General features: G+C 35.3%; 3 protein-coding genes across 5 annotated transcripts; all 3 read right to left on the bottom strand.

Moving 5' to 3' along the window:
* Positions 1–393: 393 nt before the first annotated feature.
* Positions 394–7,648, bottom strand: LOC104247596 (B3 domain-containing protein REM10-like). The gene is made up of 8 exons (XM_070163355.1): positions 7,628–7,648; positions 7,177–7,489; positions 6,857–6,993; positions 6,213–6,480; positions 4,522–4,652; positions 4,109–4,371; positions 1,970–2,100; positions 394–931 (listed from the first exon to the last, which is right to left on the bottom strand). Exons 1-6 carry the CDS (start codon positions 7,646–7,648, stop codon positions 4,222–4,224), a joined length of 1,020 nt encoding a protein of 339 aa, XP_070019456.1. The 3' UTR covers positions 394–931; positions 1,970–2,100; positions 4,109–4,221.
* Positions 1,204–4,193, bottom strand: LOC138882730 (B3 domain-containing protein REM3-like). Its single transcript, XM_070163356.1, has 3 exons — positions 4,109–4,193; positions 1,970–2,100; positions 1,204–1,455 (listed from the first exon to the last, which is right to left on the bottom strand). Exons 1-3 carry the CDS (start codon positions 4,191–4,193, stop codon positions 1,204–1,206), a joined length of 468 nt encoding a protein of 155 aa, XP_070019457.1.
* LOC104247592 (B3 domain-containing protein REM10-like) lies at positions 7,386–17,109 on the bottom strand. 3 transcript variants are annotated; one of them, XR_716259.2, is made up of 6 exons: positions 16,683–17,109; positions 16,028–16,316; positions 14,355–14,491; positions 13,846–14,083; positions 8,685–8,792; positions 7,386–7,489 (listed from the first exon to the last, which is right to left on the bottom strand). XR_716259.2 is itself a non-coding variant. In XM_009803647.2 (5 exons), exons 1-5 carry the CDS (start codon positions 16,746–16,748, stop codon positions 13,289–13,291), a joined length of 762 nt encoding a protein of 253 aa, XP_009801949.1. In that variant the 5' UTR covers positions 16,749–17,109; the 3' UTR covers positions 9,682–13,288. The 3 variants fall into 3 exon arrangements, 1 of the variants encoding a protein (XP_009801949.1); XR_716260.2 differs by having other exon boundaries at positions 8,698–8,792; XM_009803647.2 differs by lacking the exons at positions 7,386–7,489; positions 8,685–8,792 and adding an exon at positions 9,682–13,320.
* Positions 17,110–17,577: the final 468 nt, after the last annotated feature.

The raw sequence follows: 17,577 nt of genomic DNA, 5'->3' as shown, positions 1-17,577 counted from the left end.
CTATGCATTAGTTATACATAGGATAATACCAAATAAGATGTATAACTAATGTCTGCATAACTAATGCATAAGTTCAAAATGTCTACCAAATAATGTATTATTAATACACAAAGCTAATGCATGCATTAATTTATCTAATGCATCCTACCAAACGACCCCTTAGTATTTAAGGTAATAGAAATTATGAAACCTGCCACATGCAAAGTTTTTCCTTTCTTTGTTTCAAATGAAAATATTGCTGGTTATGTTCAACATATATATCAAAAAGCTAAAATTGATCAACAATTCAAAATAAATCATCTTAAAAATTAATGCGTGATTTGATATAGGAAATGGCACTGAACTAGAAGAACTGATAATTTTTTTTATAAAAATTTGGCAGGTAAAAAAATGAACTTAAAACAACCCAATTTCAATTGATTTTTTGCCCCATTAGCAATTTTTAAGCTAGTCAATACATGAATATAACACACTCTTGATGATCCAATGGACAAAATATTGTTTAATGTAAAATTTCTTTTCCATCGAATACCAGCTCGTCTGGAAAGAGCCCTATCTCCTTGGGCTTTAAATCCCTTCGAAAAAGAGAATCGATCATCTTCGCCTTCAAATAGGGATTGAGAGACTTTCCCCTACCCAACCTGAATTCTAAGGGTAATCGATGTGAACCATAGAGTTTAGAAGCAACCGCTTTTAGTCGTTCCCAACGTTTAGATTGAGTAGACATCAAAGGAGAGAGAAGGGGTTTATGAATCACTCAAACGAGCCTTTCTAGCTGCATTTGAATCGGCATCCCTATCCATATGTTTATGCGCAGGGGCATCCAAGAGAGAGAGAGATTTAACTGCTTTAATTTTTCTTTTTTCTACGAATTGCTTCATTGTTCAGTCGACCTCTCGAAGGATGCTTGCATTTTCTCAAGAAATATGACCTACAAAACACATTGGATTATGTAAGTCAACGTAAAAATTGCTGGGAAGCCAAAGGGTTTAAAATGATAACTATATTAAGTGACATTGCTTTAAGTGTTGATAATTTTCGATCTCTTATTACGCATGTAACCAACATTCTCTTAGCATATTTTCCATAAGATTAGGAAATCACTCCCCAAAGTTAGCCACAATTTGTTTTGTCTATTAAGTCAAAAATGTAAAAATATGTTTTGTACACTTCAGCAACCAAACAAAAAGACCAAAACAAAGATTATCTCCAAAGAAGAGAATACTTGCCTTGATCCCTGACTGGAGTTTCTCCATCAGTAACAACTTGAAATTTCCATATTGGTGTTTCTCCATTAGTGACAACCTCAAACATTACACGATCTCCTTTCTTTAAGGAGTTATCAACAATGAATTTACGCCATCCATCTCCAATATAGGCTTCAGTTTTGTTTTTCCAAGAGTTTAGCTTAAAATTCCACAACCTTTGCCTTTTATCTCTTATAATCAAACCGCTCTGTAAGAGATGAAAGACAAAGGTCGTGGAATTTTAAGCTAAACTCTTCGAAAAACAAAACTGAACCCTCAGGGGTTGGCCTGGTAGCAATTGACTTGAGCCTTAGGGTTTGCTCCCTTTCAAGGTCTCAAGTTCGAAACCCACTAGGTGCAAACAATTTCTGAGGGCCATCGGACTGGGTAAAACCTGAATTAACCGTGGTGCACTTGCGGGAAACTCCTTGCCGAGGGCTTGTGCACCCTCGGGATTAGTCGGGGCTCTTAGAGACTCGGACACCCGGTGCAAATAAAAAAAAATAAAAAAATCAAACCGCTCTTGTTGGCGAGACCATTTGCGATTGCAAATTGTTTAGGAAGGTACTGAAATTGTGTATAACCATTTGTACACATCATAAAACAGTTCATATTTGAGTTCATATTTGACTTCAATTAACAGAGGAATATACGAAAAATGGTGCACATATGCTTCCTTTAGATTCTTGAAGAGTATGCACGAAATGAGTTTTGAGACTTACCAAGAAACCGCTCGAAAGGCAATATTCCCCAAGAGTGCATTTAAAATAAGATTGACCAAAAGGCTTTTTGGTAGCAGCTTCTACATGGGAAGAAGCCTTGTTTGACAACTTGATTCTGGGGCTCGGTTTATCTGTTACATTGTCAAGCGATTAAATATGACAAATAATGATACTTAAAAGATGAACAAAAGCCAGATATCCACCCCACCTAGATAATATCAGTTTTTCTTGTAAATTAAGCATGTTGTTTATGTATTCAGACACGGATCCAGGATTTGATCGTAGAGGGAAACCACTATTTTTAACATAGATATGTCAGCTAGTAGCAACAAATTTTGGCGTGCTAACTCCTTGAAAACTTAATGATTATGAGTCAGTGACCGTAAGATGTTCAAAAGAATCAAAAACTTGCTCAAATAAGATCAGATTAAAGGTTTGTTAAGCAGTCCAAACAGAGTCTCGGTCACCGTCGTTGAATCGACAGACATTTGCTACTTTGCGGAAATGATTTTTGAAGGCAGAAGGTCTTTTGAAGTTTTTCTATTACTCGGGGGGGGGGGGGATGATTTTGCTGAATTACTTGAATTTATACAGGTCCAGAAAATTGTGATGCCTATAAACTTAGTTATTATTAGGATAAAGAAGGTGATTGGCTTCTTGCTAATGGAATATCTTATCCCCTTCCAATTTCCTTTAATCTTTTTGTCTCTCTCTATTGCTTTTCGATGTCTAGAATGATGATTCTCAAAAAGAGTTTTTGACTATTTTGTGTAGAAATTCTGAAGCAATAATTATAGAGAGAAGCTTGGTTTGAGGGTATTGAGAGAGAGATTTGAAGGGAAAAAAGCTATACTAAGTTGACTACTATATACTAGTGCTAAATTATTGTTGAACTTAGAAAAGATAAAGGAAAAAAAACAAGTTAAGCACTAAATACAGAATACTAAACTATCTTGAATTCAAGGAGGAAAAAACTAAAATGAAAAAGTGCAGAATTACGCTGGTGTAGGTCTCAATCTCCGTTCATCTAGTGAGGGAGGAGATAATGCTGCATGCTAAACCACCACAACAATCCAGCTTCTGCGTTTGAGGGGGCACATCAAAATTGTTTAGGGGGTCCTTGATGTATATACAAATATATATATATATATATATATATATATATATTGTTTTTGCCGAGGCTAACGAGTTCCAGTGAACCCTCTACTCGAAATGTAGGTTTGAATGTATTATTTCCTTTAAAGGTTGCATAAGTGATCTAGAAAATAATTTCAAGAGTAATAGCATAAAAAAAAAAGTTGAGGACCGGAACTGGCCATTAAAGTTTCCACCCTATAAACTTGAGGGAATACATACAACAAACTGCACTTTAATACGACGTTGATTTAAAAGTTTAGAGCCAGCTGAGATAAAGTACGGGTAAATTTCATAAACGGTCATAAAATCATAAAACTTTCACTAAATCACACAAAAATCATAGTGACCGGCAAACACAAATTTAAGGTAGTATTTTCTTATTTCAAGTTTTTTATTTTTTACTTTCAGTTTAATAAATAATAACCCAATTAAAATAGGAGAAATATACTCCCTCCATTTCAATTTATGTGAACCTATTTCCTTTTTAGTCCGTGCCAAAAAGAATGACTCCTTTCCTTGTTTGGAAACAATTTACCTTTATGCAATGATTATAGCCACACAAAATATATGTGCCTCATTTTACACAAGTTTAAAAGCCTTCTCTCTTCTCTCTTCTCTTAAACTCTGTGCACAGTCAAATGAATTCACACAAATTGAAACGACAAAACTTTCTGGGAAGCCAAAGGGTTTTAAATGATAACTATATTACCTACAAAACATTAGATTATGTAAGTCAACGTAAAAATTTCTGGGAAGCCAAAGGGTTTAAAATGATAACTATATTAAGTGACATTGTTTTAAGTGTTAATAATTTTCGATCTGTTACGCATGTAACCAACATTCTCTTAGCATATTTTCCATAATATTAGGAAGTCACTCCCCAAAGTTAGCCACAATTTGTTTTGACTATTAAGTCAAAAATGTAAAAATAAGTTTTGTACACTACAGCAACCAAACAAAAAGACCAAAACAAAGATTATCCCCAAAGAAGAGAATACTTGCCTTGATCACAGACTGGAGTTTCTCCATCAGTAACAACTTGAAATTTCCATATTGGTGTTTCTCCATTAGTGACAACCTCAAACATTACACGATCTCCCTTCTTTAAGCAATTATCAACAATGAAATCCATCTCCAATATAGACTTCATTTTTGTTTTTCCGAGAGCTTAGCTTTAAATTCCACGACCTTTGTTTTTCATCTCTTATAATCAAACTGCACTTGTTGGCGAGACCATTTGCGATTGCAAATTGTTTAGGAAGGTACTGAAATGGTGTATAACCGTTTGTACACATCATAAACCAATTCATATTTGAATCCCATTAACAGAGGAATATGAAAAAATGGTGCACATAAGCTTTCCTTTAGCCTGAAGATTCTTGAAGAGTTTGCACGAAATGAGTTCTAAGACTTACCAAGAAACCACTCGAAAGGCAATATTCCCCAAGAGTGCATTTAAAATAAGAGTGACCAAAAGGCTTTTTGGTAGAAGCTTCTGCATGGGAAGAAGCCTTGTTTGACAACTTGATTCTGGGGCTCGGTTTATCTGTTACATTGTCAAGTAATTATGTATGATAAATAATGATACTTAAAAGATGAAGGGAATTTAGATACCCACCGCACCTTTTGGTTAAGACAATATAAGTTTTCGTTGTAAATTAAGCATTTTGTTTATATATTCAGACACGGATCCAGGATTTGAGCGTAGCGAGGATACCACTTACAATTTTTAAAATAGATATGTCGGCTAGTAGCGACAAAATTTGGCGTGCTAACTCCTTGAAAACTTAATGATTATGAGTCAGTGACCTAAAGGATGTTCAAAATTCTCAAAAACTTACTCAACTAAGATCAAGATTAAAGGTTTGTTAAGCAGTCCAAGCAGAGTCTTTGTCGTTGAATCGACGAACTTTTGCTTCTTTGCGAAGTGATTTTTGAAGGCAGAAGGACTTTTGGAGTTTCTCTATGGCTGTTTTTAGGGGGAAATTTTGCTGAATTACTTGTTTTTATACCGGTCAAGAAAATGGTGATGTTTATAAACTTAGTCATAAAGAAGGCCGTGACTGGCTTATTGCTAATGGAATATCTTATCCCCCTTCCAATTTCCTTTAATCTTTTTATGTCTCTCTCTATCACCTTTTCGACATCTAGAAGGATGTTTCTCAAAAAAAGTTTTGGACTATTTTGTGTAGAAGTTCTGAAGAACTATTTGTGGAGAGAAGCTTGGTTTGAGGCTTTTGAGAGAGATTTGAAGAAAAAATAGTTATACTAAGTTGACTACCATGTAGTAGTGCTAAATTATTATTGAGGGGGCACATCAAAATTATTTATGGATCCTTGATGTATATACAAATATTGATACATGGTTTTGGCCGAGGCTAACGAGTTCAGGTGACCCCTCTACTCGCCGTGTAGGTCTGAATGTATTATTACCTTTACATGTCGCATAATTAATCTAGAAAATAATTTCCAAAAAATTACAGAAAAAAAAAAAGTTGAGGACTGGAACTGGCCATTAAAGTTTCCAACCTATAAAGTTGAGAGGATCCATAAAACAAACTGTACTTTAATATGATATTGATTTAAGAGTTTTAAGCCAGTATTGTTGTTATAACAAGTAGCTAAAAAGTACCCTTTATATAAGACTTTGCTATGCTATTAATACAGGGAGGAAACAGAAATGTGTAGATTTATTTTCTTAATTTGCACTAACTATGTTTTGTATGATCTAAAATGTATGTAAAAAAAATTAATTTTCATAAAAAAATTTATAAAACAATTCATTTGATGAATAATTCATTTCTAGCATGGGCGGAGCAAAGGTTTTTTTGTTGAATCTCCTTGACATAAGAAACTACTATAGCGGCAAAGACTAATATGTTGATGAAAGCAAGTTATAAGAAATAAGAAATACGAACAATAACGGAGTAACACCACAATTTCCTGTTTCTATTAAATGAAAATTGTAAAATTAACTTTTACACACTTAAGACAAAAAATAGAAGTTTTTCCATCCAAGACGTTACGCAGAATATGGAAATGCATATGACAATAAAAGAGATCAACAAAGAAATAAGGGGGGCTGGCTATAAGATGAGAAACTTGCCTTGAAACTTCCTGATTGGAGTTTCATCAGTAAGAACTTGAGATTTCCATATTGGCGTCTCTCCATTAGTAGCAATCTCAAACCTTATACGATCTCCCTCTTTTAAGCAATTATCAGTAACAAGTTTACGCCATCCATCTCCCATATAGACTCGACTTTTGGAAGAACTTAGCTTTAATTTCCACGACCTTTGTCTATCATCTTTTATAATCAAATCACACTTCTTGTTGCTGAGACCATTTGCTTTTGCAAATTGTCGAGGAAGGGACTGACATGGTGTATAACCATTTGCACACATCAATAAACAGTTCTTATTCTTCATGTTTCTTCGACTATATAACACCAATTAACAATGAGAAAAATAAGAACATACTACCTTTATCCCAGTTGTAGAAACACTTTCAATCAAATGTGACATCCATCACTTGAAAAATCTTGATAAATAATGCAAAGTAAGCTAATTTTGGTTAAGAAGTAACGCATTAGACCCCCTTCGGCCATCGCCCCAGAGCTAAATCAGTATATGCAAGCCGAATTTCGACAATAAATCAACACTGTTTACATAAATTCATGCTCACACCATTGCTTTAGCCTAAAATTCAATAAGGTTTGATAGTGCATACAAAATGAGTATTGAGACTTACCAAGTAACCACGGAAAAGGCAATAAGGTTGGATAGTGCAGACAAAATGAGATTGACCAAAAGGCTTTTCATAAGTAGCTGCTTCTGCATGAGAAGAATCCTCGTTTATTGACAACTTGATACCGCGACTCGGTTTTTCTGTCACATTGACAAGAAATTAAATATGACAAATTAAATTACACATAAAAAATTATAATAGCATTATATATCCACCCAACCTTTAGGTTTCTGTTAGAAAATAAGCATCATTAGTGTTTATGTATTGTTTCCTGTACAAGTTTCATAATTAATCAAGAAAATAATTTCCATAAAAAACTTCACCTTTGAATTCAAATTTCTTGGAAATCTCTTCAACATTATTGGCTTCTTCTTGTTGTTGTCGCAAATACTCCGAATATTCTCTGTCGCAGTGACTTGAATCAAATATGGAAACTTCAAACTCCATGTTTCCTTCATGTCTGAACACCAATAAATCTCCTAACTGCAAATCATGCTCCTCTGCAAACTTTTCCCAACCTTCTTCTATATATCGGCCATTCACCTTCACCCGCCACTGCTTAATACCCCTTCTCAATACTGCACGTTCAATGTGTTCATGTACCTTCAGATACTTCAAGAAACCAGTAGGAATTTTCTGCAGTACAACAATAAGTATAATTAGTATAGCCTTGTCCCAAAATGACTAATATCTATTTCTAAAAAGTGACAATACTATTATCTACCCAATTAATCAATGAAAGAGTATTCATTTAGAACATCTAACATCCCCTACCTTCAGCTCTATATCATACATAAAGCAGATATATATATAACAAAAGATGAAAAGAAGTTTTAACGTATTACTCACAAGTCCATTCTTGAAACCTGGCAGAATGGGTTTGAAAAAATGAGGTTTCTTTGGAGGGATTTTCATGGCTGCCAAGAATATGTAATTACAGAGGAGAAGAGGTGTTCTTTTTGTTTTTCCTTAGATAGAATGAAAGAATTCAGGGGAAACTAAATAGTTGCAAGGGAACTTAAAAGTTACTAATGGAATTAATATGTCAGATGGCCTTTTCATATTCAGAGGACAGTGTAATCCAATACCAATAAATGCAGCATTAATAGTGCACTTTAACATACTTGAAGGACTAATACTGCACCACTTTATATTTAAGTGCCATTTTGAATCAAAGTCCAAACTTACGGGACGATGTTGTGCCTTTTATCAAGATTTTACATATAATAGATCTTTTTTCATTTATCAGACTAACTAGTATCCTAATAATATGGTTAAATTAGAGATGTGATTACAGCATAGCCAAATTCTGGATGTAATTAGACTGAAAGAGGTTTCATGAACGTTCCACGATACGAATGGCAATAGACAAGAATCCAAAAGGCTACCTTAATCTAATTACTAATCATGCATGAACGGATATTCTCAAAACAGAAGTAGAATACACCATATATAGAAAGTAGGTTTCTGTGAGATTTAGCAACATGAACTCTCTTCTCCCCGGTCAGAAAGAAAACTAGGTATATATATAAAAAAATTAGACATACAAGGAGTAATGTGCTGCAATGTCATATTTAGTGCATGGTTTACATTAGTACAAACTAGTGGAACTACACAGTGGTGGGTGGTGGACCCATAGATAGGTCGTTACAAAAAGTAGGGCCGGGAAGATTGCTACTACCTAGTACATGGCTAAGATGTATCTTGCCCAACAGATCCTCCTTCCCGGAGTAAATTCACAACAAAAGATGGTGGATCGTCGAAAAGGGTGATGGAGTTTGGGCGTATCAGACTACAGCAACATGAAGAAAACGCAAACTTCAATATTTACCTGGGAGGCTTACATTTCACTAGCTTCAGTGCTGATTTCCTTGCCCATCACCAAAAGCTTCGATTTCTTAGCTTCTCTGAATCTTGACATCCTTACCAGAATACTTACCTGAATTATTTTTAAACAAAACATTATATAATCATATAAGTCTGATGAAGATCATTTATATGGAAAATGTCATAAAGCAATCCTTACGCAATTTGAAAGAGGACCAAAATCTCATGGACATAAAATAAAATGAGAAATTTTGGTACCTTTTGCAGCGGATAAATAAGAAACTGACTGCAAGTCCCACAAATTTTCGCAGGGAAACAGATCTAGTCTTTTCACAATCTAAATACAAATTCATCAAAGTTTTTTGAGATGTAGGGAACAGAACGCAACTTGGAGAGATATAGTTATCTTTTATCACTAAAAGTTGAACTCAACTTTCATATCAGATATAGTCAAATAGAAGTTACCTAAACTTACTTCCCCAACTCCCTTCTTTATTCTCTCACCATTCACGGTCAGCTAAAAATTTACCAATAAAAGTGCAATGGACACTATTTGAAACCTTTAAGATTTTGTGTATCTTCAAAAGTTAACATAATATTTTAAAATCTCAGTGAAAAATTGTTTTCTGGTTCCAACTTCCATATTCTAATAATTGAAGGGACAAAGAGGAAAAACAACAACATATATACTAACATACAGGATGGTCATGAAACTCAAAAGGAGATAAAGAAATACTCACAATGGACATGCGCTATCGGTATTGTTGTCACGACCCGAATTTCCCATCCTCGGGAGTCGTGATGGCGCCTACTAATGAGAGCTAGGCAAGTCAATCCTTAACTACTTACTTCATTATCAAATTACTTCTTTTTAACAAATATAAGGCGATAACATGACCCCACTTGTGGAATTATACTGGGTCATTGTTGTTGTTGTTGTTGTTGTAAGGCGATAACATGAAAAACTGCGGAACCTTAAATAATTAAGCGGAAGATAACAATTAAACATCTGACATCTGCGTCTATTACAATTACTTAAGTCTCAACTACCCAAAACCTGGTGTCACAGTGTCACAGACGGTCTAAGATTTACTACATACAAAGTCTGAAGAAATAATAATACATTGTTTCTGACTGTAAGGAAAATGAAACAGGAAAGTAGGGATAGAGGGAGACGCCAGGGCCTACGGACGCCTGCAGGTCTACCTTGGATCTCCGCATGGACTGAAGGTAGCCTCCACACTACGGTCCAAAAGCTGCTCCGGCATTTGCACATGGTGCAGAGTGTAGTATCAGCACAACCGACCACATGTGCTGGTAAGTGTCCAGCCTAACCTCGGCGAAGTAGTGACGAGGCTAGGACCAGACTACTAAATAAACATGTGCAGTTCAAATATATATACAGCGGAAAAGAAATACAGAATTAATCAGTCAATATGGGAGGGGGAGCATGGTGTGGGGGAGATAACAATTCCGAATAGAAAGACATCAAGTAATGAAAGAACAGCATAACTCGGATATCAACGAATAATCAAAAATCAACAAATGCACGGCATCACCCTTCGTCCTCACCAAAGCAATCATATAATAAAAATGTACATGGCATCACCCTTCGTGCTTTTACTCTCTTTCCTCACCATATAATCAATATAATCGGCACGGAATGGTACATCGTGCAGCACGGCATCACCCTTCGTACTTTACACTCTTTCCTCACAAAACAAACAATACACGGCATCACCCTTCGTGCTTTACACTCTTTCCTCACAAAAACAAGCAATACACGACATCACCCTTTGTGTTTTAATACTCTTCCTCACCCAAACAACAATCACAAACAATGGGGCAAGGGAATAAACAAGATTATAATAGGAATCCCGGCAAGGGAATAAACAAGATTATAATAGGAATCTCGCGGCAAGGGAATAAACAAGATTATAATAGGAATCCCGGCAAGGGAGCAACATCAATAATATCAACATCCCGGCAAGGGAGATAACCAATAAAGCAACAATATCCCGGCAAGGGAACAATTTAATGACTTCTTTCTCTTATTTACTTTTACTTCACAACTCACTTTACCACTTGAGCCAATGCTCCAAAGGGTTCAATCAACTCATATATTTACACAATTCATAATATAACTTGAGCCAATGCTCCTCGATGTTCAAAGGTCACAATTCCTTCCACAAACTTTTCACAACAAATAGAAATCACCTCTAAAGCATGGATAATACAACGAAGTCAGGAAAATCACAATATAAAACTCACGGGCATGCTTGACACCAACGTATAGATACTCGTCACCATGCCTATACGTCGTACTCAACAAGAAGCAAATAGCAACTAGGACACAACTCCTAATCCCTCAAGCTAAGGTTAGACCAAACACTTACCTCGATGTCACGAACACAATTCACGATTCAACTATAGCTTTACCCATTGATTCCACCACCAATTCGCTTGTATCTAGTCACAAGTTACTTAATTACATCAATAAACGCTAAATGAATCAACCCCAATGCATGAAAATGAGTTTTCTAAAGTTTTACCCAAAAAGTCAAAAATCGCCCCTAGGCCCACATGGCCAAAACCCAAGGTTCGAACCAAAACCCGATTATCCATTCCCCCACGAACCCAAATATATAATTTGTTTTGAAATAGGGCCTCAAATCGAGGTCCAAATCCCCAATTTTTGAAAAACCTAGGTTCTACCCAAAACACTCAATTTCCCCATGAAAATCATTGATTTTAAGTTGAAATCATGTTAAAAGATGTTAATGATTGAAGGAAATGAGTAAAATTTAACTTAAAATCGATTTGGAAGAAGAGTTGTTCTTGGAAAATCACCCAAAGGAGTTTGTGTTTTGAAAAGATATGAAAAATGGGTTTAAAATCGCCTAAGTATAAAGTTGCAGGTTGCAGGTCCAAGGTATGGGAAATGCGAACAGGGGTTCGCAACCTCTACTGGCTTGGGAATTGCGAAACAGGGTTCGCATTTGCGACTTGGGAATTGCGAAGACAGGGTCGCATTTGCGACCCAAGGCTGATTAGGGGAATTTCGCATTTGCGATCATAAACGTCGCATTTGCGACTGGCCTTTAGCATTTGCGAGCCAATTGGTCACATTTGCGATCAGGCCTGCCCAGGTCCCATTTTCGCATTTGCGATGGAGGTCTCGCATTTGCGATCCAGGCTTAACTGAAAACCTGCAATTTTTCTAAGTTCAAAATGCACTCCGTGGCCTATCCAAAACTCACCCGAGCCCTCGGGGCTCCAAACCAAATATACACACAACCTCAAAAACATCCCACGGACTTATTCGTGTACTCATATCACCAAAATAACATCAGAAGCATCGAATTAGACCTCAATATCAAAGAAATTTATCAAAACTTCTTAAATATCCAATTTTCCAATTAAGGTCCGAATCACGTCAAACGGACTCTGTTTCTTACCAAACTTCACAGATCTATCTTATATCATATATAAGACTTGTACCGGGCGCCGGAACCAAACTACGGGCCTAATACCAACATGCTCTAATCAAAATTCATTTCCAAATCTTTTAAACAATTTCATAAAACAATTTCTTTCAAAAATTCATTTCTCGGGCTTGGGACCTCGGAATTCGATTCCGGGCATACGCCCAAGTCTCATATTTTCCTACGGACCCTCCGGGACCGTCAAATCACGGGTCCGGGTTCGTTTACCCAAAACGTTGACCGAAGTCAAATTAATTCATTTTATAGTCAAAATTTATCATTTTTCACAGATTTTCACATATAGGCTCTCCGGCTACACACCCGGACTGCGCGCGCAAATCGAGGTGATGCTAAAAGAGCTTTTTAAGACCTCGAAAAGTAGAATTCATTTTAAAACAAGTGATGACCTAAAACAATTGTGCCATTGTTTATAAGTTCAAACTTATACGTCTCCTACTTGAAGACCATTTGCTTTCATGAACTGTGGCAATCCCTTTTTAACTCCAAAGTGATGTCCTATCGGCCCTAGCCACACTGACCATGATGTATGTTTTTCATCTATGAGAATCATCTCACAGTGTCTATTCATCAAGCCAGTTGATTTTGCAACAGCCAATGGAAAATACTGCTCAAATTTTATCCCAATATAGAGATCAATGCCTCGTTGTCACAAAAAAGGAAACTAGTAGTAACATTTTAACTGAAATTTATTCTAATCACTTAGTTCATAGAGAATTGAACAGAAGCTGTATGTATGTTGTAGACTCAGTGGTTTATATCTGTCGGTAAAAAGAAAAATTCAGCCAAATTACTTTTAAAGATGAAATTTAGCACACTAGACTATAAGGACAAACTTTAAAGAGCAACCTTAAAGAAAAAGTCATACAGCGCAAATATTCCACATAGTTTATACAACCAGAACCAAGACATACTATTACTGAGTAATTGGGACCTGGAACAAAAGCTGGCTAGGCCAGTCATTACTTCCAAGTCTTTTTAGGAGTAGTAGTTTTCAGACATTTACTTACCTTACATGGAAATTTTTATAAGAAAACATTATACATACTTTTTGAGGTTATGCACATATATTGGATCAACAAAATTAACCAAAAGTCAAGTTGCTTCAATGTTCCTCCCCTATTCCAGAATATCTGCCTGCAACATATATTACCATGAAAGTTGTTACAACATCAGCTAGGGAGGCCCATTACAATGTTTTCAATATAACATCCTTAGTAATGTTACATAATTTCACACTATAGCAAACATGTAAATACCTTTTAAAATAACTATTTGCAAGAAATAATAACACAATTATGAGAAACATTAAATAGAAGCCATGAAACTGTAAAAATCAATTTGCAATTACCGACCTGATTGTGTGAATATTCTTTTACAGCGTCAATTCATAGAACTTAAACTCGACAAGACAACAACAACAATACCAACAACAACAAAAAAAAACTAGTGGAATCCCACAAGTGGGGTCCAGGGAGGGTGGTGTATATGCAGACCTTACCCCTACCCTACGAAAGTAGAGAGGTTGTTTCTGATAGTCCCTCAGCTAAAGGAAGATGAAAAGAAATAATAATAACAAGCAATATCAACAACAAATGCCAGAAAAATAATAGCAACAATCTAAGCTCGACAAAAATATAATAAAATTGGAAGAACACTTACAATGGAAGTGAGCTATAGGTATTTTCTCATTCTTGATGAGTTCAAATTTGTAAGCATCTCCAACTTGGAGACCTTTTGCTGCTCTGAATTTTGCCCATCCACTTGTAATTCCAAAATGACGTCTACCCGCTAGCGGCCCTAATCGTACTGACCAAGATCTCTGTGCTTCATCTTTCAGAATCATCTCACACTTTCTATTCATCAACCCACTTGACTTTGCAAAATGTCGTGGAAAATACTGCCATAAAAGTTATTCAAATATGTAGAACAAGTTCAGTCATCACCAAAAGAAGAAAAAGAAAAGGACAACAATCAAAAGCGTTTAAGTTCTGTGAACTGATAGTGTATAAATTTTACACCATTAGGTTAAGTTGCCTACAATAACAGGTAAATGTTGTAACCAAGAAAATAGAGAATAGCCTGCTATAATAAGTTAAATTACGCTTTCTTTACACTGTTAGTGTGTATAATTAACTTAAACTCCAACAAAATCAGTTCAAATCACTTACCAAAACTGGCTTGCTGATGCAATAAGGTTTAATGATTGCAACAAAATACGGAGGATCATCGTCACCGGAAGTTGGAGTAGATACTTGTGCATTGAGAGGAATCATGTTTGAGGGCTTTTTCCTAATGTTTGTTGCTCCTTATAAAGAAAGAAAATAGCAAAAGAAAGAGAACGTAATGAGTAAGTGTTACAATTAAGATAAAAGCAAGATCATATTACATAAGGTTTCCAAATAATAAGGAAACGGCTAAAAAAGCAAGAATGGTGTAACAAAAATGAAGTTTAATGATTTAAAATTTAGTTTGACAAGATTCCAGAACAAGTAGAGCTGTATTAACTGCATTATGCTGTCAATGCATACATTAATAAAAGTTACAACATATTCTAAATCGCCACTGTCCCTCAACTTACAAAAGAAATGAAGAAATTCAATGCCAAGCCAACAGAGAAAGGATAATACACAGAGAAAGGATAATACACTGCAGCAGAGTTTAATTGGTAGGATTCTGGAGTATATAACAAAGTAAAAGGATCGTATAAAAATTAAGAGGTTGCTTAAATCAGAAAACTTATGATGAAACTTCGATCATAAAAAATACTCCTAAGAGGTTGCTTAAATAAGAGAATTTACGACAAAATTTCCAGATTGGTTTTCTCCATCAGTAACAACCTTAAAAATCATATGATCTCCCACCTTTAAGTCATTTGCGGCATGGAATTCACGCCATCTACCTCCAAGATAGACTTGAGAACCGTAGGTAGTTAGCCTTAAATTCCATGACCTTTGTTTTTCGTCTCTAATAATTAAACCACAATTCTTGTTGGTGAGACCATTTGCCAATGCAAATTGAGTAGGAATACGCTGAAATCATTTATAATAATTTGCACATTTCATCACTTATGCATCACATTTTCACCATAAATAACTCCGACTGAAGAAAAAAAAAGAGGAAAAAAAAGGATTCTTGAAGGGTTATAGGGAAATGAGTTTGGAGACTTACAAAGTAACTGTTTGACAGGCATATGGTTTAGCAGTGTATACAAACTGAGATTGACTAAAAGGGCTGTGACTAGCAGCTTCTGCATTGGGAAAATCCTGGCTTGATGACAGAATGCAGGGCTTTGCTTTGTCTGTTATATTGTTAATTATAAGCAAATCCATGCCAAGACATCATAGCATGACAAAAGAGAGTTACCATTATAGGAGTCGTTTGGTATACTGGTGGGATATCCCACGGGGTTAGTTATCCACCTGCTATATATGGGATAGCTAATCCCACCCTTTTAGTGTAATAGTTATCCCGGATTAGCTAATACCTCAAACCAAACATGGGATTAAGTTAATCCCAAACTTTCTTCCTAGATTATCATTCTTACCCCATGTACCAAACGATCCCTTATAGTTGAGTAACGTGTAAACATCCACCCCCTCTTTTGGCTAACTTTTAAACAAAAATTAAACTCTAATTTTAAGACTAAAAGAATTCATTTGCATATTCATCAAGTATACACTAATGGACACTAAGATCTTACCTTTGAATTCAAACAATAAAGATGTTACTAAACCACAACAAACATACAATTTATCCAAACATTGTATCCACAGTAGAATGTAAAATGCAAAATTATGATACGACGGATAATAAACATCCAAACAAGCTGTAAAGATCTTACCTTTGAATTCAACATTATTGGCTTCTTCTTGTTGTTGCAGATACTCTACATATTCTCTATCACAATGACTTGAATCGAATATAACAACCTCAAACTCCATATTTCCTTCATGTCTGAACACCAACATATCTCCCAATTGCAAATCATGATGTTCTGCAAAATCAGACCAACCCGCTTCGAATCGATAGTCATTCAGCTTGACCAACCACTTCTTACCATCCCTTCTCAATATTGCATTTTCAATATGGTCATGTCCCTTTAGATACTTCAAGAAACCAACAGGAATTTTCTGAAGTACAATATAAACTTAGATTAGCCTTTTCCCAAACTTTTGGGCAGGAAATTGTACTAACTATCATACATGCAAACAATAAACAATTAAAAATTGTTCATATGGACCATGCTTTTTATTTTCTAGGGGCTTTTTACTCGGAGGCGGATTTAAAATTTCTAGTATATGAGTGCATTATTCAGAAAAAGGAGGAAAAAATATATTAGGTGGACCAATTTTAAAAAATATATACATAAAATATCTAATTTTATAAAAGACTGATGAGTTCCATAATTTTCGTTCTAAATCCGGCCGTGCTTTTAGCTCTGTGTCATACACGCATATAATAAACAAAAGAAAAGATGAAATGCATATCATACTCACAAGACCATTCTTGAAACCAGGCAGAATTGGTTTGAAAAAATGAGGTTTCTTTGGAGGGATTTTCATGGAAGCCAAGTATATATCTCTTGTTTAACTCTGTTTTTTTGTGAATAACATACTGAAAGGTGTAACTTCTGTTCATTGGGACGCAATAATTTGGTAAGTTAAACTTGAAAGGTATGATAAACTTGAAAGGTATGATTTTTAGTGGAATTTACTGACAGCAAAGGCAGCTTTTCCAATTCAGTGGACTGTGTAAACCAATAAAAAGACATCATACGACACATTCAACAAAGACAAAATTTTCAAGAATCCCAACGAAAAAGTTGAGAGAAATGGTGTAAGAGGACAAAGGAACAAAGCAAGGCAAAGAGGACAAAGGAAGGCAAAGATCAGCATAAATGAAATATTTTACAGTCGTCGGAAGTGGTTTAGATCCCTGTGTTATTTGGCTAAGCACATTAAGCCTTTAATTAATATAACCGTGTAATTTTAGTCCTTTAGACTAACAGAAAGTTAAAACTTAATAGTATTGTAATATTGTGGTTTAGATCCCTGTGTTATTTGGCTAAGCACATTAAGCCTTTAATTAATATAACCGTGTAATTTTAGTCCTTTAGACTAACAGAAAGTTAAAACTTAATAGTATTGTAATATTGTGGTTTAGATTAATTTAAAAAAAAAATAAACTAACAATATTTTATTAAGTTAAACTTTCTGTGAAATTTTTAAATTTTAAACTAATAGAAAATTAAATTAATATCCTCATTTCCAACCAAGAGGTTGTGAGTTCGAGTCACCCCAAGAGCAAGGTAGGGAGTTCTTGGAGTTAAGGATGCCGAGGGTCTATTTGAAAATAGGCTCTCTGCCCCAGGGTAGGGGTAAGGTTTGCGTA

This window comes from Nicotiana sylvestris, chromosome 12, assembly GCF_000393655.2.
Source record: "Nicotiana sylvestris chromosome 12, ASM39365v2, whole genome shotgun sequence".
NCBI classification, from domain to species: Eukaryota; Viridiplantae; Streptophyta; class Magnoliopsida; order Solanales; family Solanaceae; genus Nicotiana; species Nicotiana sylvestris.
Note: the sequence above shows the minus strand (reverse complement) of the source record. Positions and strands in the feature narration are given on the sequence as shown.